This window comes from Podarcis pityusensis (genome assembly GCF_964106645.2).
Source record: "Podarcis pityusensis genome assembly, chromosome: 13".
NCBI classification, from domain to species: Eukaryota; Metazoa; Chordata; class Lepidosauria; order Squamata; family Lacertidae; genus Podarcis; species Podarcis pityusensis.
Genome location: NC_138038.1, coordinates 42,709,012 through 42,733,333, shown reverse-complemented (window position 1 = coordinate 42,733,333; position 24,322 = coordinate 42,709,012). Strand labels below are relative to the sequence as shown.

Genomic DNA, 24,322 nt, shown 5'->3' with positions numbered 1-24,322 from the left:
AGCAACATTGGGGCAACTTCACACTGGGCCTTGTAATCCTCGCCATTTGGCCTGTGCATGCTATTTTTGCTAAGCCAAGTGACACTCACCTGCCTATCAGCTGTTATCATATAGCAGTCAATGGCTAGGCCAAAGGGAATGTCTGAAGCAAAACAATACATGCTATCAAGACTTTATCTCTTAGCTTGGATAACCATGGATAAGCATGGTTATTTGAAATGTGCGCATTAAATATCCAGTGCTTTTTTTAAAAGAAAAGTTTATGGGTACTGTCATTTTGACTCAGGAAAATCACCATTTTAAAGTTCAAATCGAGAACAATAAATACAGTAAATGGACAAAAGTACAAATATTCACAAAATATTTAGGGGTATGAGTACCCCTGCATCCACCCAGAAAAAAAGAACTGTATATATCCAAATTTATCTTGATGTGCAAAGTTCCCATAAGTTGACAGAGGTATATATATATTACCTGTGGAACCTTATAGATATCCAAGATTGTTGCCACATGAAGGGAAGTTTGGGAGTCCAGTCCCCCAATGATGGCTATCAAGTTGTTCTTGATGTCACAGATGTAGTTGGGGACAAATGTTTCCTGTGTGGATATGAGTAACATTGTGGCATAAAAGGTCCATTTCACATTGAAATAACTGTCATAGATGCGGAAGCCTAAAGTGACATTGGGTAAGAGCTGAGGGTTTTTGTTGATCTCCTTCACTGCAAATTGCAAGGCCAGGATGTGCTGGTAGTTCTTAGGTACCACACTAAAAGAGAATTTCATTTTCTATCAGAAGAGTATGTAACACTTTGTAAAGTTATCATTTCTCAGTTCTACATAATCCTCATTAGTATTATTTATTACTGCAGTTATTTAACTATTTTCTCAGTTGAGGAAACTATTGAACAGGTATCACTACAAGTCATCCTCCTTGCCTAGAATTGTAGAAAAGGGATGGACGTGAAATTCTATGGGTGTGGAATGCAGACTTCAAAATGTTCCTGGTCTACATTTTTAAGGCAGGCTTCATAATTTGTGTAGAAATCCTGCCCTTATTTCATTGTCTTGGGATCTGGAAGCAAAAGTGATGCAGTTATTTCCACAACAATATTACATGTCTTCATATGATACCTGAATGTTTGATTTAGTGGGGAAAGTGGTACTACAATGCCTATTATTATTGATTGACACTGTTGATGGGAACTGATGGAGTCCAGAGCCACAGTTTAGCTACCGTTCTCCTATAACTAATGGCTCCGGTGCCCAAAGAAGGAATCAGAATACAGAAGAGAAATTATTCAGTTCTTACTTTAGCCCTTCAAACAATGTTGGTAGGGGTTTTTCAGCGAAGGGTACTGAACTGGAGACGATGATGTTTTGAGAGGCTATGCCACCAATGATGAGGTCTCCTTCCTGATGATACTGATGAAGTGGAGTATATGGATCATGGACATGGCATTTAAGAATTTGAGATTTGCATATTACATGAGGAGGTAGAAACAGAAGTAAGACCAATAATGCCACCATCTTTAGTACAATTTCCCCCTATACTCTTAAGATCCCCCTAGTACTATCACAGCTTTTGAGAGTGAAGTAGTCTCATCTAATTGTCCTTTTAGTCTGCTCTTATGTCAGAAATCCAGACTGAAAACTGGAGAGAGAAAAGTGATGACACTGATGGATCCTTGCTTGTTTCTGATTCCTAAGTCTAGCTGTGATTGGTGGAGGTAATATATTTTTATCAGGCTTCTCCAACCTTGTATCCTTCAGATTTTTGGACTACAATTCACAGCATTCAAAGCTGGCTAAAGGTGATGGGGTTGTGATCCAAAACTGTCCAAGGGCACCAGGCTTTGAAAGGCTCAATTATGGCACCTTTCACAGACTTTCTCAATTAGCTTTGATAGTGTTCTGTGCAAGTCCATGAGGTGGTTAGACAAGAGGGAACATTAATTACAGTTCTTTTGATAATTGAAGGCAGGATAGTCACTTGTGTGTCTTTCTTAACAGAAGTTTTAATTTCCTCTTAGCTGCATGCAGTTTGGGCTTACAATAATGAACTATAAGAAAGAAAATTCTGGAAAGACAACCCTTTGGTCTTAAGAGAGGGAGAAAATGAACATGTTTGATCACAGCACTGGCCTCTTGAAATTCTGACCTGGAAAGAAGAAACCTACGGAGAGGTTTCTTCCACTACTTACATTGCATGCAATGTTCACATGAAAGTATAGCAACTGCATTAGTTTGTCTCCTTGTTTTGCCGACGAATGGGAGAAAAACTCCAGTTTTTATGCTGGAGAAACTAAAATGAGGCATTTGTAATGTCTCCACCAACACAGAAACACATTTCTAATTCATTGGCAGTGCTCAATATTACCTCTTCTTGTGCCTCTTTTTTCTTATCTCATTTTGTCACTTCTTTCCTTGCCAAAATTTAAACGGTTGTGCCAGAAATACGTTTTTATTTTTCCCCTTTCCCTTTCTTTGCGCTTTACAAACGGGAATACAATTTAATAGCAGACATACTTATTCTTGCACACCACCCTGATCTCTATGTGGTGTGAGAGTCCTGGGGCTTTATGTGCTCACCCAGCCTTTGTGATTAGTTTTGGAATGAGGCACAGCAGAGACGGTGGCGTTTTTAGGATATATGGTTTATTTCCACATATATACGACCTGTGCCTATGATGGATGTGTTCACAGCATTAGCACCCCTTAATAGTGTACTTTTTGTCATAGCTGTAGCCTTTGGATTCAAACAGATATCAAACATTGCTCTGTGCCTCTTTCTCCAGCTTTCTGCTTTATTTCCATGTCACATCGCTGCAAACTACCAACTCTAAACCCAGGCTTTGTCCTTCCAACCAATTGAGAGAGGAGCCCCAACCATTTCATGTCTTTCATACAGCCTCTTTTCTTTTGTTCTCCTAATGGCCCATCACCCAGGCAATCATCTCAACACAGGGAGGTATCCTCGCTTAAATTTTATATATTTTAATACTTGCTGGATCCAGGGGATCTTACATGCAGCCTACTTCTCATTGTCCCAGCCCAAATTCATAACAGTGTATAAAATGATACAATATTAAAAGCTAAAATACACAAGACCAAGACCAAGAAATAGCAGAATATAAGCTGTTCAAGTGCAATGAATGATTGTATACCATTAGAAAGAGTAATATTTGATGGTAGAAGATCCTTGTATAGGAATTTTATTTCATTAGATGTATTCTAATGTGACTCCAACTCTCCTAGTGGGATCCTACTACCATGCATGAGGGTGTAAGTGTGGAGTTCATTGGAATCTCCCGACCTTCTTCATTAAACAGTGCTAGGTCCTTCATAAACCTTATAGTACTTGGGGTTTTTATGTGCTGTTTAAGGGATAGCCACCGACTTATCCTAAAAATCTCCACTGGAGTGGGGCAGGATGTATATTAACACAGCCACATGCAGAAAAATAAGATGGGATTAGACAGGGTAAAACTGTTCATCTCTAGTGTGGAAAAGTTGTGGGAAAGAGCATGAGGGCAGAATAGTACAGTGCTGAAGCCTAAGGGTTAAATCTGTTGGGATACTGCCAGGGAGATAAAGTCCATCATGGCCCCCAAGCCGTCTGCCGGACAATCCATCGACCTCCCGTAGGCACGCAGCGACATGAGTTTCTAGAAACTATCTTGCCACATTCCAGAGCTCATGCACACTCTATCAGCAATTAGCACAGCCAAAAGTTGCACTCAGGAGAGCATTATTTACAAGTTTATTCAGCGTTGATCAGAACACAGAAAAACATGACTGCCTGCTTTAGTGTCTACGACACACAGAGAGAAAACGAAAGCAACAGAAAACATAAACATCCTGTGAACAGGAAATACGCAGACTCTGACTCACAAAGCCTGCTCCCTTTTAAGGTGGAATGGAAATATCCTAACATCCTCCCCCTTTCCGTGTAACCTGTAGTACCTGTGGTTCAACCCAATTGCAACCTTTGTACATAAACCTTAAGTTGTTCTCTGTTAACAACCTTAGACAACAGATCAGCAGGAATTTCATTTCCTGGCATGTAGGACACCTGAATGAGTCCTTTCTGAATACACTCCCTTGCACGATGTAGCTTAATCTGCAAGTACTTGGTCCTTTGCTTGCAACTCTCCGAGTTCAGCAAAGCCAAACACAATCTATTGTCTTGATACACTTGTACAGGACATTTCACAGAAACTCTGATGTCCTTAAACAGTTGCATCAACCATTCACAATCCATGAGTGAAAATGACAGAGCATTGAGTTCTGCTTCACAGGAACTTAGGCTCGCTGTCGTCTGCTTTTTGCACAACCAGTCAAACAGGCAGTGGTTGTACATGTAGCATACTCCAGAAGTGCTTGTACCATCCGTGGTGTCACTTCCAAAACTTGCATCTGCAAAGATTTCAAGACCTCCAGTCTTCTGACTGGTGAACCTCAGCCTGTAGTGCATAGTCCCTTTCAAATAGCGGGCTATGCGCTTCAGAGCTTTCCAATCCTGAACAGTAGGATTGTTGGCATGTCTGCTAAGCAGGTTACAGCTTACAGCTATGTCAGGTCTTGAGCATCTAGCAATGAAATTCAACTTGCCTAGAATGCATCTGTACAGCGTTGTGTCAGAAAACGCTTCAGCAGTACTGTCTACCTGGTAACCTGTCACCATCGGTGTGTTTGCTGGGTTTGCATCAACCAAATTCAACCTGGTTAATACATCAGCAATTTTCTGTGTTTGGTGTACCAGAAAATTACCTGCTTGGTCCCTCTCCACCTGCAGAGAAAGACAGTTGGATACCTCACCAAGATCCTTCATGTCAAAGTGCTCCTTCAGCTGAGCTAGGGTGCTTTGGTACAAAGCCTGATTCTTCCAAAACATCAGAAGATCATCAACAAAACATAAACAATACAGTTTGTTTTGCCCCTCCTCCTTGACAAACACACATGGATCAGCCTTGCCCTGGTGAAAACCTAGAGAAAGCAATTTCTCAGTGAGCTTTGTGTTCCAACACCTGGCACTCTGCTTGAGACCATATAAGGATTTCCGCAGTTTACAGACCATTCCCTTCTGTATCTGCATCCTGTCAGGTGGAAGCATAAACAGCTCCTCCCCCAGAATCCCATACAAAAAAGTTGTATTAATGTCATGATGGGAAACATGCAGTTTCTCCTCTGCAGCTATCTTGAGCATCAGCCGAATGCTCTCATATTTGACGGTGGGTGAGTAGGTCTCGTGGTAATCCTGTCCTGGTACCTGTGAAAAACCTCTGGCAACCAATCTGGCTTTGTGTCTAACTACCTTGCCATTCTGGTCTGTCTTGGCCTTGAAGACCCATTTGCTGCCAACCAGTCTCATTCCTGGGACTACCGGTACCAACTCCCAAGTTTGGTTCCTATTCAAGGAATCAACTTCAGCCTTCATGGCATTAAGCCAAGGCTCAGCATCTTTAGAGGTTAACTCCTGAACCTCTTTGAAGCTTGAAGGTTCCCATACCTTCTCTGAGCTACTAAGAACAGCAGTTGCCGTCTTAGCAAACTCATCAGCAAATCTCTTTGGAGGTCTGCCCTTCGTGGCTCTTTCAGATCTGCGTACTAGACACAAGTCTTCTGGACTCATCTCCTCTTTAGGAGAAAAGTGACCAATGGTGAACAGTGGTTCTTCCAGTTCATTGTCAGACGCATCAGATGGTCTGACTGAGGCCTTTGCTCTCTTGTAGTCTGCTGTGTCATTACTGTCACTGACATCAGCAGCAGCGCCGCCCACTGAACTGGAATCCGAACTCTGATCATCATCATCATCATCATCCTCAGCAGCTTCCTCAGCTTTAGCTGCTTTTTTGACATCACCTTCATCCTCCTCTGGGTAACTCTGGAAAATTCCCACATTTTCCCCCCACTTAGGATTGTACTCAACACTCTTTGTGAACTTAATGGACTTAGAGTCAGTCATCCATACCCTGTATGCACCTTTTTTGTACCCCATGAACAAACCATGTGCCCCACGCTTCCCAAGCTTGTTGCTTTGTGGGGTGTGTACCCACATGTCAGAACCAAAGATTCTCATGTGCTTGATGTTGGGTTTCTTACCAAACATCTTCTCATAGGGGGTACAACCAATAGGTGATGACAATCTGCGATTATAAGTGTAAACAAAATTCGACAGAGCCTCCCCCCAAAACTTATCAGAGAGATTGGCATCATGCAACAATGTTTTCATTCCTTGCAGCAACGTTTGATTTGCTCGCTCCGCAAGCCCATTCATCCATGGCGATCTAGGCGTTGACAAGTCATGCTGGATTCCCTTCTCAGTCAGGAAAGCTTCAAACTGCTAAGAAGTGAACTCTCCGCCTCGATCAGTAAACAGACAGCCAATACGTTTACCGTGAACATTCTCCAACCAAGCACAGAATGCCTTGAACTTAGGAAACGCTTGCGATTTCTGCTCGAGCATAAACACATGAATGTACCTGGAAAAAGAATCAATTAGAACCATGAAGTACCTTGCTCCACCCAAAGAGGGCGCAAGTGGACCAACCAGGTCTGCGTGCACTAGCTGGTAGGGTTTGGAAGCCTGCCTGCTAGACTCCTTGCCTTTTGGAGCAACCTTCACCTTGTTCTCTGCACAAGATACACATTTCATGTGAAATTTACAGGGTTTGATGTTCAAACCCTCAACCATCTCTGGCATCTTGGCCAGTGCCTTCCAAGAGAAGTGACAAAGCCTTCTGTGTGCATCGTGAATGCATCCTGCATGAAGAACTTTGTTAGTTTGTGCAACACAACAAGAATCAACATTAGACACAACAGCACCATTGTCGTCATAAGTTATACAGAACAAGCCATCCATAAACTTTGCATGCAAAATGTCCTCTTTGCCTTTTCTGATGACACAGACGCTCCTCTTGAAGGAATTCTCAAAACCACGCCCAGTCAGCTGTGGGACACTGAGCAAATTGTCTGCAGCACCTGGAACATACAGTACATCTTTGATGGTCGTGTGCAGACTTGCCAGTCTCACAGTCCCTTCTGCAGCGATTCGCAACGTCTTTCCATCAGCCAGGTGGATCTCACCTTCTTGAGGTTTGAAGGAGATAAAGAGATGGCGGTCTTTTGAGACATGGCGGGTACTCTCTGAATCAACAACAAACCCGGCTTTGGCCTTTGGAGCAGCCTTTGCAGCAAGCAAAACCTTGTTTTCCACCGGCGTGGGCTTTTGCAGCTTGCCCCCCTGCTCCTGGCCATCAGACTTGCCTCTAGCCTTTGGTGAAGCTGTGCCAGCAAACAAAGCCTTGTTTTCCTCTGGCGTGGGCTCTTCACCCTCCCTCTGCTTCTGGCCATCTGCAGGCGTCTGCCTCTGTTTACCTTTGCCCTTCCGGCCTCTGCAAAGGCGATGACCTTGGCTCCCATGAGAAACAGAGCTCTCAGCTGCCGACTCCTTGGCTCCCCCTGGAGGCTGGAATGCTGCCTGGGATGACGTGACAGTCAGCTCCCCCTGCAGTTTGCAACCGGTGCCCTCAGCATCCCTGCATTCACTCGCATTCTGGGAAACAGCCAGGACCTCCGATGCAGTCAAACTCTAGGCTGGGATGACTGGCAGGTGGGCTACTTTCAAAGCATTCCACATCTTACGTGCAGTCAGATTGCCAGCTAACGTTTTAATTTCCTCCAGAGAGACGGACAAGACTATTATGTCTATCGCCTTTAAATTTTCGGCCCTCCATCTATCTGTCAGAGGAACTGGAGGGGCCTCACACACAGTATGCCACACTCCAAACTGACGCAGCAAACTCTCACACCATTTTGCCCAGGTCTGGTAGTTGTGCCGATTTAACTTTGGGCACTCAGCAGCCTCAGAAGCTTGGAAAAACTCCATTCCAGCTTTTTTATTTGAGCTGTGAGTCTTATTCACTTCAGAGACGTCTTATCTCAGCAGCTCATTAATCACGAAGCCTTTGGCGCGGCTTCCAGATCCATTAGTCCTGCCGGACATCAAAAGCTCTTGCCACGGCAAACAGAAAAGCCTTACTTTTGCTTTTCCTCCACATACCTTTCAGCAGTCTGTCGCAGTCTTACTCTCCTGTAAGTGCTGTGAATCTGGGCCCGAAACCTGTTGTTGGGATACTGCCAGGGAGATAAAGTCCATCATGGCCCCCAAGCCGTCTGCCGGACGATCCATCGACCTCCCGTAGGCACGCAGCGACATGAGTTTCTAGAAACTATCTTGCCACATTCCAGAGCTCATGCACACTCTATCAGCAATTAGCACAGCCAAAAGTTGCACTCAGGAGAGCATTATTTACAAGTTTATTCAGCGTTGATCAGAACACAGAAAAACATGACTGCCTGCTTTAGTGTCTACGACACAGAGAGAGAAAATGAAAGCAACAGAAAACATAAACATCCTGTGAACAGGAAATACGCAGACTCTGACTCACAAAGCGTGCTCCCTTTTAAGGTGGAACGGAAATATCCTAACAAAATCCTGTGGGGTGGTAGCCTGGGTGCTTCTTTTCAGGGATACAAGCAAATTGCTTTGCTAGATATTATAACCAGTGACACAGATTTTTTATTTCTTCAGGATTTTCTTCTTATTAGGTGTTCCCTACTGTTCAGCTCAGGCTTCAGCAAAATAATGTAACATTTTGGGGAAAAGATGCAACCCAACAACCCACCACTTGAGGCTAAGATAGAGAAGATCTCCACAGCCACCATGTATTTCCCCTTTGTGCTCATGTAGGTAGGAACAAAGGATAACCAAACACTGCAAAAGACCAACATGCTGAAAGTGATGAACTTGGCTTCGTTGAAACTGTCAGGTAATTTCCGGGCAAGGAAAGCCACAGTGAAACTGACCACAGCTAGGAAGCCCATGTAGCCCAAGAGACAGTAAAAGAAGGTCACAGTCCCCTCATTGCACTCCAGTACAATTTCTTCAGGCAGCGACTTCATATCAACATTAGGGAATGGAGGAGAGATCACCAGCCACAGAGTGCAGATGAGTGCTTGGATAAGGGAGCAGGAAAGGACAATAGAGTTTGCCAGTGCTTTCCCCACCCACTTCCTCATCTGGGATCCTGGTTTTGTGGCCATGAAAGCCAGAACCACAGTGATGGTTTTTGCCAACACACAAGAAACAGCCACTGAGAAGATGATGCCAAAGGCAGTTTGTCGGAGGAGACATGTCACCTTGTCAGGATATCCAATGAACAGTAATGCAGAAAGGAAGCAAAGCAGGAGGGAGATGAGCAGAGTGTAGGTGAGGTCCCGGTTGTTGGCTTTCACAATGGGAGTGTCCCTGTGCTTCACAAATATTTCCAGTACCAGTGCTGTAATGAAAGCAAAGGAAAGACCAGAACAGGCTAAGCTGAGGCCCATAGGTTCTTCAAAGGACAAGAAACTTCTACTCTTGGGAATACATATATTCCTATTTTTGTTTGGATACTTTTCATCTTCACATTCATAGCAGTCATTCATGTCTGAGAAAGAAAAACATGGTGTTTAATCCCAAAAATTATGATCAACATGCCACTACTCTTCCTCTATTTTTTTATTTTATTTCAAAATTTTGGACTAGTTTTTAAAAATTAAAGTAGGACCTTGATAATACATAATGAAAATGATTTACAGAGTGTTCAAGGAGTTCCAAACAATAAATATTAAAAATGATAGACCCATGCCCATTTCAGCAATCCAATGTAGAATACTGACAAAAAGCACGAGGGCCACAGCGACACTTCTTGATCTACAGCTAGAAGCCAACTCAAAATTTTCTGTCACTGTTCTATTATTCATTCATTCAATTTATACACCCCGTTGTGAAGGTCTCACAATAAGATCAACCAACGGCCTGGTTAAGAAGGCATTCCATAGATGGGGAGCCACTGCAGAGAAGGCCCATTCTCATGTAGCCACCCTCCGGACCACTTGAGGAGGAGACGCACGAAAGAGGGCCTCAGAAGATGATCTCAGGGACCGGGTAGGTTCATATGAGAAGAGGCGGTTGTGATGGGACGATGAGTTGCTTGTGTGTAAAATCCAAGTCCCTCAGAGTTTGGTCAAGTTTGCAAACCTCTGTCTGTAACGGAGCCCCTTAAACATGGCTCCGTCAGTCGCTGGCAGATTCCGACAGTGGTTGCTTTCGGAATCGCTTCCAACATAAAAGCTCCTTAACGGAAACACGTCTTCTGGACTCTCTGCGTGACAGTTTCCGGCGAGGAGTGGGTGTCCCTACAGGAGGTCCTGAAACCTCCCCACTGTTTTCGCTGGAAGTGTCTCTGAGCCATCCCTCCAGCTCCCTTTCCCTCAGCTCACCTCCTCTCCCCCTACTGGTTCCCTCTTCAGCTGCTGAGTCTCTCCCAACCTGTGTGAGCCCTTTCACTTCCCTTCCTTCCGATGGCAGTTCCCTGACATCCACCTCCCCTCCAGGGCCCCCTTCACCCCCTCCCGCCCTCTCCTCTACGGGCGGTGAGGAGGCAAAACCCCGGAATGAACTTCCTTCATCTTCCGATGTCTCGAACACTTCTCTCCACCTGTTGCGGTTCCTGGTCTCGAAGTACTCCTCCTCCTCAGAGTCCTTCTCCCCTTCCCCTTCCGAGTCCGGGAATCCTTCCAACTCCTCCTCCTCATCGGTGGTCCCAAAGTATTCCCTCCGGAACCTCTCCACAGGCTGAGGTTTCCTTGGGAACCTTTGATGGAACGTTTCTATCAATACCTCGTCATTGATATCTTCTGCCATTACCCAAGTGTTTTCTGACTCCGGTTCTCCTTCCCACGCTACCAAATACTCCACCTGATCCCCCTTCCACCTGGCGTCGAGGATTTCTGCCACATGGCTGCTGCATTCCCTTTCTTCTATGACCGGTCCCCGAGTGGCCATCCCTTCTCGTCCCCCCCATACGGTGACAGTAACGACCTGTGAAATACTGGGTGCAGTTTCATGTGGTTGGGTAACCGGAGCCTGAAAGCCACTGGGTTGACCTGTTGAATGACCTCAAAGGGACCCAATCTCCTGGGTCTTAATTTCTTACAACCTCCTTTGAACGGCAACCCTTGGGTTGACAGCCACACCCTATCTCCCACCCTTATGGTTTCACCTTCCCTTCGGTTCTTGTCTGCCTGCCTCTTGTATTCTTCCTTCGCCCTTTCTAAGTTGAGTTGGAGCTGACGATGGATTGCTTCCATTTCTTCTACAAAATGCTCGGCTGCCGGGACGCTCCATCTCTCCCCTTCTCCCCCTGGGAAACCCCTGGGATGACACCCATAATTAGCCAAGAAGGGGCTCATCCCTGTGGACACATTCTCGGCATTGTTGTAGGCAAATTCCGCCAGCGCCAACTTTTTTACCCAGTCATTCTCTCTGTCATTGACATAACACCTCAGGTATTGCTGGAGGACACCGTTTGCTCTTTCCGCCTGCCCGTTGGTTTCAGGGTGCCGGGCAGTCGAAAAGTTGACCTCCACCTGCAGTAAGCTCATGAGCTTCCTCCAGAACCTGGAAGTAAATTGTTTTCCTGGGTCTGAGACCACCCTCAATGGCACCCCGTGCAACCTAAAAATGTGTTCTACAAATAACTTCGCTGTCTCTTCCGCCGTGACTGCATGCGAGCAGGCTACAAAGTGGCACATCTTTGTTAGTAGGTCTACCACCACCATGATGGCTGTTTTCCCCATGGACTTCGGCAGATCAGTCATAAAATCTATCGACACTGCCTCCCAAGGTCGTTCTGGGGTTGGTAAGGGTTCTAATAGCCCCGCCGGCGCCCGCCTCTCCCCTTTGGCTCGCTGGCATTGCTCGCACCCTCTTACATACTCCCGTACATCTTCCCTCACCTTAGGCCACCAAAATTCCCTGGTGACCAACCACATGGTTTTGTGTTGTCCAAAATGCCCCGCCGTGGGGCTGTCGTGCAACTGCTTGAGTACCCTCCCCCTTAAGTCTCCTTCAGGGATATACAGTGCCCCTTTGTAATACAAAGCTCCATTTCTTTCCTCGAAACCCCCTGGTTCCTCTCCCTCACCCCTAAGACCTCTGAGCTTATTCTGGGCGTATTCACCATTCTCTGTTTCCTCTACCAGTTCTCTTTGCCCCACCAATGCCGCCCCACACACCCAGCAGTCCTCTGGGATGACATGTCTCTCTTCGGGTGCCCCCTCCCCTTCCAAATATTCAGGTTTGCGTGAGAGAGCGTCCGCCCTAACATTTTCTGGACCTGGCACATAACAAATTTCAAAGTGGAATTTGGAGAACTCCTGGGCCCATCTCACTTGCCGTTGGTTGAGCACCCGTGCCGTTCTCCAATACTCTAAGTTCTTGTGGTCCGTGCACACTTGCACCTTATGTTGTGCCCCAATTAATAAATGCCTCCATCTCCTGAACGCTTCATGAATGGCTAGTAGTTCTCGGTCATACACCGTGTAGTTCCTCTCAGATTTGTTCAGCTTTCACAAAAAAAAGGCACACGGTCTCCACTCCGACTCCTCCTTGCCAGGCTGCAGAAGCACCGCCCCCACAGCCCGGTCTGATGCGTCCGTCTCCACTCGCATCGGTTTTTGTAAATCCACATGCAGGAGCTGTTCTTCCAAAGCGAACGCCCTTTTCAGCTCCTCAAAAGCTCGCTCCGCCTCCGCCGTCCAAACGAATTTCCTCTTACTGCTGAGACAGTCCGTAATGGGCGCCGTCAAGTGGGCAAAATTTCTGATGAACTTCCGATAGAAGTTTCCAAATCCAAGGAATCTTTGCACATCCTTCCTTGTTTTCGGTGTTTTCCATTCCAGTACCGCTTGGACCTTGCCAGGATCCATGGCCAATCCCTTGTCCGACAAGCGGTACCCCAGGAATTCCACCTCCTTGGCATGAAACTGACACTTCTCTAGCTTCACCCACAGCTGATTGGCTTGCAGTCTGCCCAACACTTCCCTGACGTCTTTTACATGCTGCTCCTCATTCTCTGAATATACTAACACGTCATCTAAGAAGGCCACACAATTCTTGTAAAGCAAAGGCCCCAGGACGTGGTTCATAAACGATTGAAAGCACGCGGAGCCTGCTTGTAAGCCGAAGGGCATAACTAAATATTCAAATGCCCCCAAAGGGGTGAACATGGTGGTTTTCCATTCATCCCCCTTCCTTATTCGTATCAGGTTGTACGCCCCCCTCAGGTCCAGTTTAGTAAAAATCTTTCCCTTCCTGACCCTTGTCAAAATGTCATCAATTCTGGGCATCGGGAAAGTCACTGGTTCTGACACTGCATTTAAGGCCCTGAAGTCCACTACAAGTCTAGGTTTGTCCGTGTTTTTTTTATCCACAAAAAACACTGGGCTGCCCCCCACCGCCCTGGACTCTCTGATGAACCCTCTCTTCAGGTTCTTGTCAATGAACTCCCTTAGCTCCTGCATCTCTCTGTCTGACATGGCGTACAGCTTGCCTACAGGGAGCTGTGCCCCGGGGAGTAAATTGATTTGACAGTCAAAGGGTCTATGTGGGGGTAGTTGGTCTGCCTCCCTCTCGCTGAAGACGTTGCTCAGGTCGGCGTATTGTTGGGGAACCTTCCCCTTCTCCGTTACTTCCGTCCCTGCTAGAGTGGCTCTGGCCCCTCCTTGAGCCTCCCGCTCTTTGCAGTGTTCTAGACAATGTGCTGACCCAAAGGAGACCACTCTCTGATGCCAGCCCACTAGCGGATCATGTAACGCTAGCCAGCTCATCCCCAAAATAATGGGAGCTCCTCCCAAGGTAGCCACATTAAACGCTATTAGCTCAGTGTGTCTTGCTACCCTCATTATCATTGGGACGGTCTGCTGGCTGACTTCTCCTCCCAGCAGCTCCCTTCCATCGATCGTGGTCACCTGCAAAGGGTTACTTAAAGGGATAGTCTGTATCTGGTGCTCAGCAGCAAACTCCTTACTCATGAAATTGCAGGAGCTGCCTGAGTCCAATAGCGCCTTTATCTTTAGTGGGTGTCCGTTAGGCAGCTCTAGTAACACCTCTATCACTAGGGCGGGTTTAGGAGGTTCCGGCGTGGGCACTTTCACTGCTCTTTGGCCTGGCTGCTGTGCCCTGACGGTGGCAGCCAGGCGTTGGCTTTTACTTGCTCCACTACCTTTTCCTCCCTCTCCCCAACAGCTCCCGCCATTCCTTGCCATTCCTTTCTTTGGGGGCAGACTCTGGCAAAATGACCTGGCTGTTGGCAGAGATAACATTTCTTGGCGCCCTTCCCCTCCTTCTTCCGCTCTTCACTGGGCTTTGAAACTGCGCGCGCGCGCGCTGTTCCAATTTCCATCGGCTCTCCCGGCGGGAACGGTGGCTCTGGAATCTCTGGAATGCAAAGCTCCCTCCAACGTTCCCCCTTCCCTTCCCGCCTCTCCAAGGCTCTCGCCTCTTGGCGCGCCCCTATGGTCAGCGCTGATTTGGTCAGCTGGTCCATAGACTCCGCCCTGGGCGCCCGGGAAAGTTCGTCTTTCACAGCCGAAGAAAGCCCTTCTTCAAAGAGCATTTGAATGGGTTCCGCCGATAGATCCCACCCCAATTTATGGATCAACATGGTAAACTCAGTCCAGTACTCACGAACAGATCGGCTCCCCTGTTTGCACGCCATTAACTGTCTGCGTACCACTCCCTGCTCAATATCGCTGGAAAACATCAGATCCATGGCACGAAAAAACTTCCTCGTGTCCTTCAGGATGTCATTATTAGTTGCCATCAGGGGCCTCACCCAGTCTTTCGCCCCCTTTTCGAGATGCCCAATCACAAAAGCCACCCGCGATTCCTCGTCGGGAAAGTCACCAAACTGCAGATTAAGGGCATATTGCATCTCTGTCCTAAAGGCATGATAGTCCTTGGGCTCCCCTCCAAACTTCTGTACCAATCCTGGCAACTTTCTGGCGAGCGGGGTGGTTTTCCCCTTCTCTGCATCTTGAGCCCTCCTCTCCTCGAGCCTCGCCGTCTGCAGCGCTAGCTGGACCTCCAACGCCCGGTACCTTTCTTCCAGGCTTGGACCCGCTCCAGCTCCTGCTTCTCCGGTTCCGGCTGGGTTGCTCATGATGCCTTCTCCTGCACAAGCTGCTCACGGAGACTGTCGGAATGCTGTGATGGGACGATGAGCTGCTTGTGTGTAAAATCCAAGTCCCTCAGAGTTTGGTCAAGTTTGCAAACCTCTGTCTGTAACGGAGCCCCTTAAACATGGCTCCGTCAGTCGCTGGCAGATTCCGACAGTGGTTGCTTTCGGAATCGCTTCCAACATAAAAGCTCCTTAACGGAAACACGTCTTCTGGACTCTCTGCGTGACAGTTTCCGGCGAGGAGTGGGTGTCCCTACAGGAGGTCCTGAAACCTCCCCACTGTTTTCGCTGGAAGTGTCTCTGAGCCATCCCTCCAGCTCACTTTCCCTCAGCTCACCTCCTCTCCCCCTACTGGTTCCCTCTTCAGCTGCTGAGTCTCTCCCAACCTGTGTGAGCCCTTTCACCTCTCTTCCTTCCGATGGCAGTTCCCTGACAGCGGTCCTTGAGGTATTGCGGTCCTGAGTCATTTAAGGCTTTATAGGTCAAAAACAGCACTTCGAATTGGGCCCGGAAACTAATTGGTAGCAGTTGGACCAGGATCGGTGTAATATGGTCAAACTGTCTTGCTCCAGTGAGCAACCTGGCTGCCGAATTCTGCACTAGCTGAAGTTTTTGAACCGTCTTCAGAGGCAGTCCTACATATAACACATTGCAGTGATTTAACCTTGAAGTTACCAGAGCATAGACAACAGTAGTTAGGGTATCCCAGTCCAGATAGGAGCATAGCTGGGTCACCAGCTGAAGCTGATGGAAGGCACTCTGGGCTACTGAGGCCACCTGAGCCCTGAGCGACAGCAAAGGATCCAGGAGTACCCCTATGCTACGATCTGCTCCTTCAGAGGAAGTATAACCCCATCAGGAGCAGGTGATCTCCCAGCCATCTTGTCTAGGGAACCACACACTAACAGTGCCTCAGTCTTATCTGGATTGAACTTCAGTTTGTTGGCCCTCATCCAGTCCATTACCAAGGCAAGACACTGGTCCAGCATTTCCACTGCCTCTTCTGCAGATGTAAAGGAGAAATAGAGCTGAGTGTCATCAGCATACTGCTGACAATGTACTCCGAACCTCCAAATAACCCCACCCAGCGGTTTCGTATAGATGTTAAACAACATGACGGATAGGATTGTGAGGAGAATCAGAACTTACAGGGTTAAACAGTTCTGTGTGACGTCTCACATTCTGAGGCGTGGTTTGGTTCACATACGGGAATCTTTCTTTGTGTGTGAGTTTCCTTTCGTTTTTGGCCGAGAGGCGAGAAGGATGCCTGCTCTCTCACCGGGACTGATTTATGATGTTTTTCTTCTCATTAAAGGCTGTTAGAGATTAGCAAGAAGCCTGCGTTCAGTCTGATTTATTATCCACACACAAGGCAACACTTTCTACCGCTGCAGAACTCTGCTAAGAGTTCAAGTTTTTCCTATCGGCACAAGCGTCCATCAGCACAGGGGAAGTGTGCCGGGCGCCATCTTACCTCAGCAGGTTATGGGAGCTAGCCAAGCTTTGGAAGCTGTTGCCACGTCGTGCCTGTGTGTGTGGGAGAAGCCAGCTGGAGCCCCTGCCTAACGTTTGAGGCAGTGAAGCTTGCTGGGGAGGATCTCATCTTCAGGACCAGGTGCCAAGAGGAGCTGCTGGTGACGTAAGTAGGCTCAGCCCCGGGGGAGAAGATGGCAGATGAACAGGAGTCATTCTCAGTCCCCTTTGAAAAATTAAATGGGAGCAACTGGGAGGAGTGGTCAAGGAAGCTGAAGGCCTGGCTGGTAGCCAAGGGTCTGTGGGAGGTGACCCAAGGGCCCCCACAGCAAGCTGCAGCCGGAGCTGCAGCAGCGGTTGTTGCAGCTGCCCAAGCCTCACAGAGGAAAGACCAGAAAGCCCTAGGAGCTATAGTGCTCAGTTTGGAGGGCTCACAGCTACCTTTGGTGGAGGGTCTTGAGACTGCCCAGGAGGCCTACCAGGCACTAGAGAGAGTGCACCACAGGACCACAGCTGAGGCAAAGATCCACACCACCAGAAGCTTGTTTGAGCTGAAGCTGTGTCCTGATGATAGCATCAGACAGTATGTGACTAAGATGCTCTCTGTTTTCAACAAACTGAGACTGTTGCAAGTCAACTTTACTGAGGAACTGAAAGTTTATATTTTGCTCAGCTCTTTGGACAAAAGTTATGACAATTTGTGTCTAACTTTGGAATCGATGAATCCAGCGGATCTTACGCTGCAGTACGTGACTGGGCGTTTGTGTGACGAGGAGGAACGCCGTCTCAGAGAGGGCCGAGCTGGCGCAGGGTGCCCTGCCAGTAACAGAGGGGGGGCCAAGCCAGAAGGCACAGTTCAGGCTTTTTCCACTCGTCGTTGTTTTGTCTGCGGGTCTGTTGACCATCTGCGTCGGTCCTGTCCGAGGAGAGCTAGAGAGGCCGGGCAGGATGTCTCCAAGGTCGCTTCCCATGGCAGTCAGCCAAGTCCTCGTGGCAGCCAGCCAGGTTTCCATGGCAGCCAGTCTAGGAGAGGAGGCCAGCATGGGAATGCAAAGGGAGGACGTGACAGAGGAAGTGAGAAGGACGGTTCTTCTTATCACCTAGCTGCCTCCATGGCAACGCTGAAGGACAACTCCGATGAGGGCAGCATGCTGCGTTGGGTCATCGACTCAGGAGCCAGCCATCACCTGATGCCATCGCCATCTAGTGGCGAAATGTGGAACTGCAAGGCTGTTTCAACTGGGAAAACAGTCACTCTTGCTGATGGCTCACAGAGACAATTAACCACTGTTGGCAATGTGTTTGTTTCTTTTTTACAGGCAGAGCTGGAAGTCTATGTTGTGCCAGGAATGAAGTGTTGTCTTTTATCTGTATCTGCTCTTGTAAAGGAGGGTTATAAGGTTTGCTTTGAAAATGATGTCTGTTCTATTTCCAGGGGTGGGAAACAACTGGTCAATGTTGCATGTCAGAACAACCTCTTTGTTCTGGAGACACCTCTGGAGGGTAAGGGGAACGCTGAGACAGCACAGGTGTGGTGTGCTAACGTTCCCACACATGATTCATGTGCTCACTTGTGGCACAGGAGAATGTCGCATAGCTGTTGGAAATATATCCAGAAGATGCCAGAATGCACTGAGGGTTGCAAGATGAAAGCATGTGATAAATTCTTGGATTGTAGGGAATGCAAAAGAGCAAAGATAAAAAGTGCAGTTATCCCAGATCGGAGAGGGTAACCACAAAGCCTTTTGAGCTAGTGCATACAGACCTTTGTGGACCCATGCCAGTGCCGAGTCTGGGCGGAGCCAGGTATGCGCTCACGCTGACAGATGATTTTTCGAGGAACGGCTGGATCTTCTCGCTGAAACAGAAAAGCGAGGCGGTGCAACTGATCAAAGACTGGGTTGAGGCGGTGGAACTACAGTTTTCCACCAAGGTGCAGAGCTTTCAGAGTGACCGAGGCGGAGAGTTCACCGTGTCTGCTCTGCAGAGTTTCTTCCGCCAGAAGGGGATAAGTCACAAGTTGACGGTTGCTTTTTCTCCTCAGGAGAATGGCGTAGAGGAGTGCAGGAACAGAACGCTAGCTGAGGCAGCTGACACTCTACTGTTTGACTCTGGTTTGCCTCAGAGCTTTTGGGCCGAAGCTTGGAAAGCTGCCAGCTTCACTTTGAACAGGTCCTATAGCTCTGTTGTAGGAGACACACCCCATTTTCTGCTGCACCGGAAGAAGCCCAAGGTGCATTTCTTCCGTGTGTTTGGTTGCGAAGCTTGGGTGCTTGTGCCAAAGGCTCAACGCAAGAAAGGTGACCCAAGGTCCCAGAAAATGATCTTTTATGGGTACGAGTCTGGGACAAAAGGGTGGAGGTTTGCCTATCCAGAAGGTGATCAGTCCAGGATTCTAGTCAGCAGGAGTGCTGAGTTCTGTGAGCAGAGTGGTTGGTCAAGGATTCATGCGAATCCTGACGTTCTCTCAGAGTGTCTGTCTGATTCTGCTGAGGAGGAAGAGTTAGAAGTTGAACCTGTTGATGAGGACCAGGTCTCTGACCAGGGTCAAGAACAGGGAGGGGCATCTCCACAGGTTGTTAAAAGAGAGCCCAAAAGTGAGCCTTCATCTCCCATTAGTAAAGTGCAGAAGGCCAGAAGACGCAGTAAGTCGAGGGGGAGTCTTCTGATAACAAGGACACACTAGCTGGCCCCAGTGGGTCAGAGGGAGCACCTGAGACAGTGCTCAGACGTTCCACACACGCTACAAAGGGGGTACCACCTGAGAGGTTTGAGGTCACTAGCATGTGGGTTGGTTTAACGCAGTGCGAACCGGAGAGTTTTGAGGAGGTTCAACAGTTGCCTGAAGAAGAAGCCAGGAAGTGGCAAGAGGCAATGGGAAAGGAGTTGAACTCAATGAGGTCCTTAGGTGTGTTCTCCACCACGAAGCTGCCAGAGGGCAAGCAGGCTATGAGCTGTCGTTGGGTTTACAGGATTAAGCCCACAGCGTCTGGAGAACCACAGTACAAGGCGAGGCTTGTAGCCAGAGGGTTCACGCAGAGAAGGGGGCTGCATTACACCGAAGTGTATGCTCCTACTTCCCAGAGTGAGACTCTGCACGTGCTTTTAGCAGTAGCTGCTCAAAGATCTGAAGGAGGATCTGTACATGCTACCTCCTCCAGGGTTTGAGGGCAATGAGCCAGGTGTTGTGTGGAAGCTGCACAAGTCAATTTATGGTTTGAAACAGTCAGCTGGAAATTGGAACATGTGCCTGAATGAAGCTCTGGGAAGTTTGGGTTTCCAGAAGAGTCTTGCAGACAGTTGCCTGTACCTGAAGGGGTCAGGAGAGACACAGGAGGCAATTCTGGTGTTCGTAGATGATATTCTGTACGTGGCACAGACAAATAGACAGGTGCAAGTTTTTGCCAAAGAGCTTGGTAAGCAGTTTAAGCTCAAAAACCTTGGTCTCGTTCAGGTTTATCTAGGCGTTAGGATAGACAGGTCTGAGAACGGGAGTTTTTTGCTCAGTCAGAAAAGCAAGATTGAGCAGTTGCTTGAGAAGTTCCGGATGTCTGACTGTGCAGGGGTCAGAACGCCCATGGAGATCAACTTCATGAAGGACAGTCAGCTTGGGGAGCGTTCTGAGTTCCAAGACCCTGAGGTGTTTCAGTCAGCGCTAGGGAGTCTGTTGTATCTCTCTCAGTAGAGCAGTAGAGCAGACCAGACATAGTGTTTGCTGTGAATCTGCTCAGCAGGGAGGCTACAAAGCCCAGTGTGAATGCCTGGCAAGGCATCAAGAGAGTGTTGAGGTATTTGCAGGATACCAAAGAGTTTTGCCTCACGTTGTCAGCTGAAGGTGACGCACGGCTTACGTGCTGGAGTGACAGTGATTGGGCATCTCTTGGGGACAGGAAGTCTGTGTCTGGGCTGGTGGTAAAGTTCGGGCAATCCCTGGTTGGGTGGAAGTCCCGGAAGCAAAGTCTTATTGCACTTTCTTCCACTGAGGCTGAGTTCAGTGCATTGTCGGATTTATGCAGGGAGTTGGACTTCTACCGGTGCTTGATCCAAGAGATCTGTGGGGATTGTTACTTGCCCATAACTGTTTGGGGAGATAATCAACCTTGTCTTAGGTTGGCAGAATCTGGACAGTTCAAGTCCAGAACCAAGCATTTGGACATACGTTTCCAGAATGTATGTCAGAGTGTCCAAGCAGGTTGGATACAGCTCAAGTATTGTTCGAGCCGGGAGAACCTAGCTGATGGGTTTACCAAACCCTTGACCTTCCAGCGACATAGGGAGTTCTGTGAAGGGTTGTGTTTGGGGTGAGTTATACTCACAGTTTTCCCTCAGGATGCGAGACGAGAGGGGCTGTGAGGAGAACCAGAACTTACAGGGTTAAACAGTTCTGTGTGACGTCTCACATTCTGAGGCGTGGTTTGGTTCACATACGGGAATCTTTCTTTGTGTGTGAGTTTCCTTTCGTTTTTGGCCGAGAGGCGAGAAGGATGCCTGCTCTCTCACCGGGACTGATTTATGATGTTTTTCTTCTCATTAAAGGCTGTTAGAGATTAGCAAGAAGCCTGCGTTCAGTCTGATTTATTATCCACACACAAGGCAACACTTTCTACCGCTGCAGAACTCTGCTAAGAACTCTGCTAAGAGTTCAGGTTTTTCCTATCGACACAAGCGTCCTTCGGCACAGGGGAAGCGTGCCGGGCGCCATCTTATCTCAGCAAGGATTGAGCCCTGCGGAACCCCACGTTGAAGGTTCCACGGGGCTGAAAAGCATCCCCCAAGTAACACCCTCTGGGAACGACCATCCAAGAAGGACTGGAACCACCTCAAAGCAGTGCCACCCAACCCTAGTTCGGAGAGTCGCTCCACAAGGATACAATGGTTGATGGTATTGAAAGCTGCTGAGAGGTTGAGAAGAATGAACAGGGACATGTTTCCCTTGTCTCTCTCTTGACAGAGGTCATCATAAAGCAGTTTCTGTGCCATAACCAGGCCTAAACCCCAAGTGAAATGGATCCAGAAGATCAGTTTCTTCCAAAACCACCTGGATCTGGTCTGTGACCACTCGCTTCAGAACCTTGCCCACACTTGGTAGTTGTTCACACTTAGTAAAGGTAAAGGTAAAGGTACCCCTGCCCGTACAGGCCAGTCGTGACCGACTCTGGGGTTGCGCGCCCATCTCGCTTAAGAGGCCGGGGGCCAGTGCTGTCTGAAGACACTTCCAGGTCACGTGGCCAGTGTGATGAAGCTGCTCTGGCGAGCCTGCACCAGCGCAGCACACGGAAACGCTGTTTACCTTTCCGCTATAAAGCGGTACCTATTTATCTACTTGCACTTAAGAGTGCTTTCGAACTGCTAGGTGGGCAGGAGCTGGGACCAAACGACAGGAGCTCACTCCGCCGTGGGGATTCGAACCGCCGACCATACGATCGGCAAGTTCTAGGCGCTGAGGTTTTACCCACAGCGCCACCCGCTCACACTTACTTACTCCTTAATTAAGGAATGATAGTGTAATTCAGTCTTTGCTAATTTCTACATTTGATGACCTAATCAACACCTTTTAACTGTTTTCTGTTTCACACTTCATCAAACATTACGACACAATTCTCTGAAGTTGAAGTGCATCAGAATACATGTTTAAATATGTTACCAGAAAGTAAATGCACATTCAAATATTATTTTAAGGAAAAATATATTATTTGTAAGCCTGGATGAGGGCGATATGATTACATACTTCCAGCTGTTACAGAACCCTCCTGGCTCATCTGAAAATCCACTTTATACTAATCCTGGTGGATCTTTCTATAGGATTCTTCCTTATTAACAGCATTCAACATCCACAACCACAAATTATCACACACACACACACACACACACTTTCATTAGTCCCTCTTCAGCAAGATTTCTCAATATTTCATAAACTGTCAAATGGAATCTTGGTGAATGCATGATTTCATATGCATGTTCTCCATTAGAGGCAACAAGCTATAAATATATGCAGTAAATTTCTTACCCTCTTTGTCTGAAATCTTCCCTTCTGGACATGGGATGCAATCATAGCAGCAAAATGCTTCCCCCTCCTTCACTTTCCTGCAAAAACCAGGGCGGCAGGTCTGAGTACATACAGACTTAGGCTGTGTCTAATACACAAATGAGAGAGATATATATGTTTAAAATAAGTGGGTTCAAAGAAAAGCTAAAAGGAAAAGTTAAGCTCTTCCTTAAAAGGGATTTGCAAAAGAACAACAGCATTCATTTCAGGAATTCATTTAATAGGTTGTTTCAATTCCATTTTGACTCATTTTCTGGCATTTTCCATTGACTCAACGTGCAAACTCCAATAAATTGTTGTTTTTTTGCAGTTACTTTTGTGGATAGTAATGTTTTTTATATCCTCTATAGCAAGCACAGGCAAACTCCGGCCCTCCAGATGTTTGGGACTACAATTCCAAATGGACCCCTGTTTTACTGAAATATTTGTACCTGCAAGCCATAGATAGGTTTCTTTCTAATTTTGGTGAAAACCACTGATGCAATTTGTTCAGGCTTGTCAAGAATGACACACTTTCATTGGTTGACAAAGGTCAGAGTCGTTCAAACACGTTCAAATGCTTTACTTTTTTATAAAACTATTAATAGATTTTTGAGAAACGAACAATTGAACAACATAATTAATGTATTCCTTGCCCATTAAAGCATATGGGAGCTAGAAGCAACCTTTTATTTTTTATCTTAATGCAATTCTATTTTTAAAATTATCTTGTGAATTAAACAAACTGTGTGGTGTGATCCAATGTGTTTTTGTGCAATCTGTATTATATTATCATCACACATCCTTGCCTTGAGTCTTTTAGCAAGCCACAATAGAGAGCCACTGCTCTATAAGTGATGGCAGGTAACTCCACTGAGCTATTCAACTGTGGGCTTCATATCAGTATCAAAGGGGGAGCATTCAGATGCCCTTGAAAATGATCCTTAGTGACTGCCAGAGGGTACCAAGGTACAGGGAGATGTAAGGACTCCCTTGTTGATGATATTGTACAAAACATTTTAAACACCAAAGACCTTACTTGGTTCTTTACTTCTGTCTAGGAATATAGTTTGGGACGCGGGTGGCGCTGTCGGTAAAACCTCAGCGCCTAGGGCTTGCCGATCGCATGGTCGGCGGTTCGAATCCCCGCGGCGGGGTGAGCTCCCGTCCTTCGGTCCCAGCTCCTGCCCACCTAGCAGTTCGAAAGCACCCCTAAGTGCAAGTAGATAAATAGGTACCGCTTTATAGCGGGAAGGTAAACGGCGTTTCCGTGTGCTGCGCTGGTGCTGGCTTGCCAGAGCAGCTTCGTCACGCTAGCCACGTGACCCGGAAGTGTCTCTGGACAGTGCTGGCCCCCGGCCTCTTAAGTGAGATGGGCGCACAACCCTAGAGTCAAACACGACTGGCCCGTATGGGCAGGGGTACTTTTACCTTTAGGAATATAACAACCAGAGGTTATAGGGATTAAGCTTTTGTTATGGGACTTAAGTAAAAGTTGATGTCACATCATGTTTGTTCCTTATCAAAGCATTGTCATAAATTTGGGACATAGGCACAGATGTGTGGCAGCCCACATATTTCAGATACTATCTAGGTTGGCCCATTGGGTACAATTTGTATTTATATTGTTATATGGCATACCAGCCTCTGAGCAGTGAGAGAATCTGGGGTGATTTACGCAGGAGTTTGATTTCCTTTTATTGAAGGTCAGTGGAGACCACAGTGTCTTTAATATATATGGCTTTATTTAAACATT

The 24,322-nt window shown here is 47.3% G+C and overlaps 1 protein-coding gene across 1 annotated transcript in view; it reads right to left on the bottom strand.

The window, feature by feature from the left end:
• LOC308461896 (vomeronasal type-2 receptor 26-like) overlaps positions 1-24,322 on the bottom strand; it is a gene marked incomplete at both ends in the record, with an annotated part of 60,474 nt that overhangs the window by 6,909 nt on the left and 29,243 nt on the right. Inside the window, 3 exons of the mRNA XM_080979064.1 lie at positions 475-766; positions 1,310-1,422; positions 9,337-9,491. Of these exons, the coding sequence (XP_080835190.1) occupies positions 475-766; positions 1,310-1,422; positions 9,337-9,491 (560 nt within the window). The remainder of the gene's footprint in view (positions 1-474; positions 767-1,309; positions 1,423-9,336; positions 9,492-24,322) is intronic.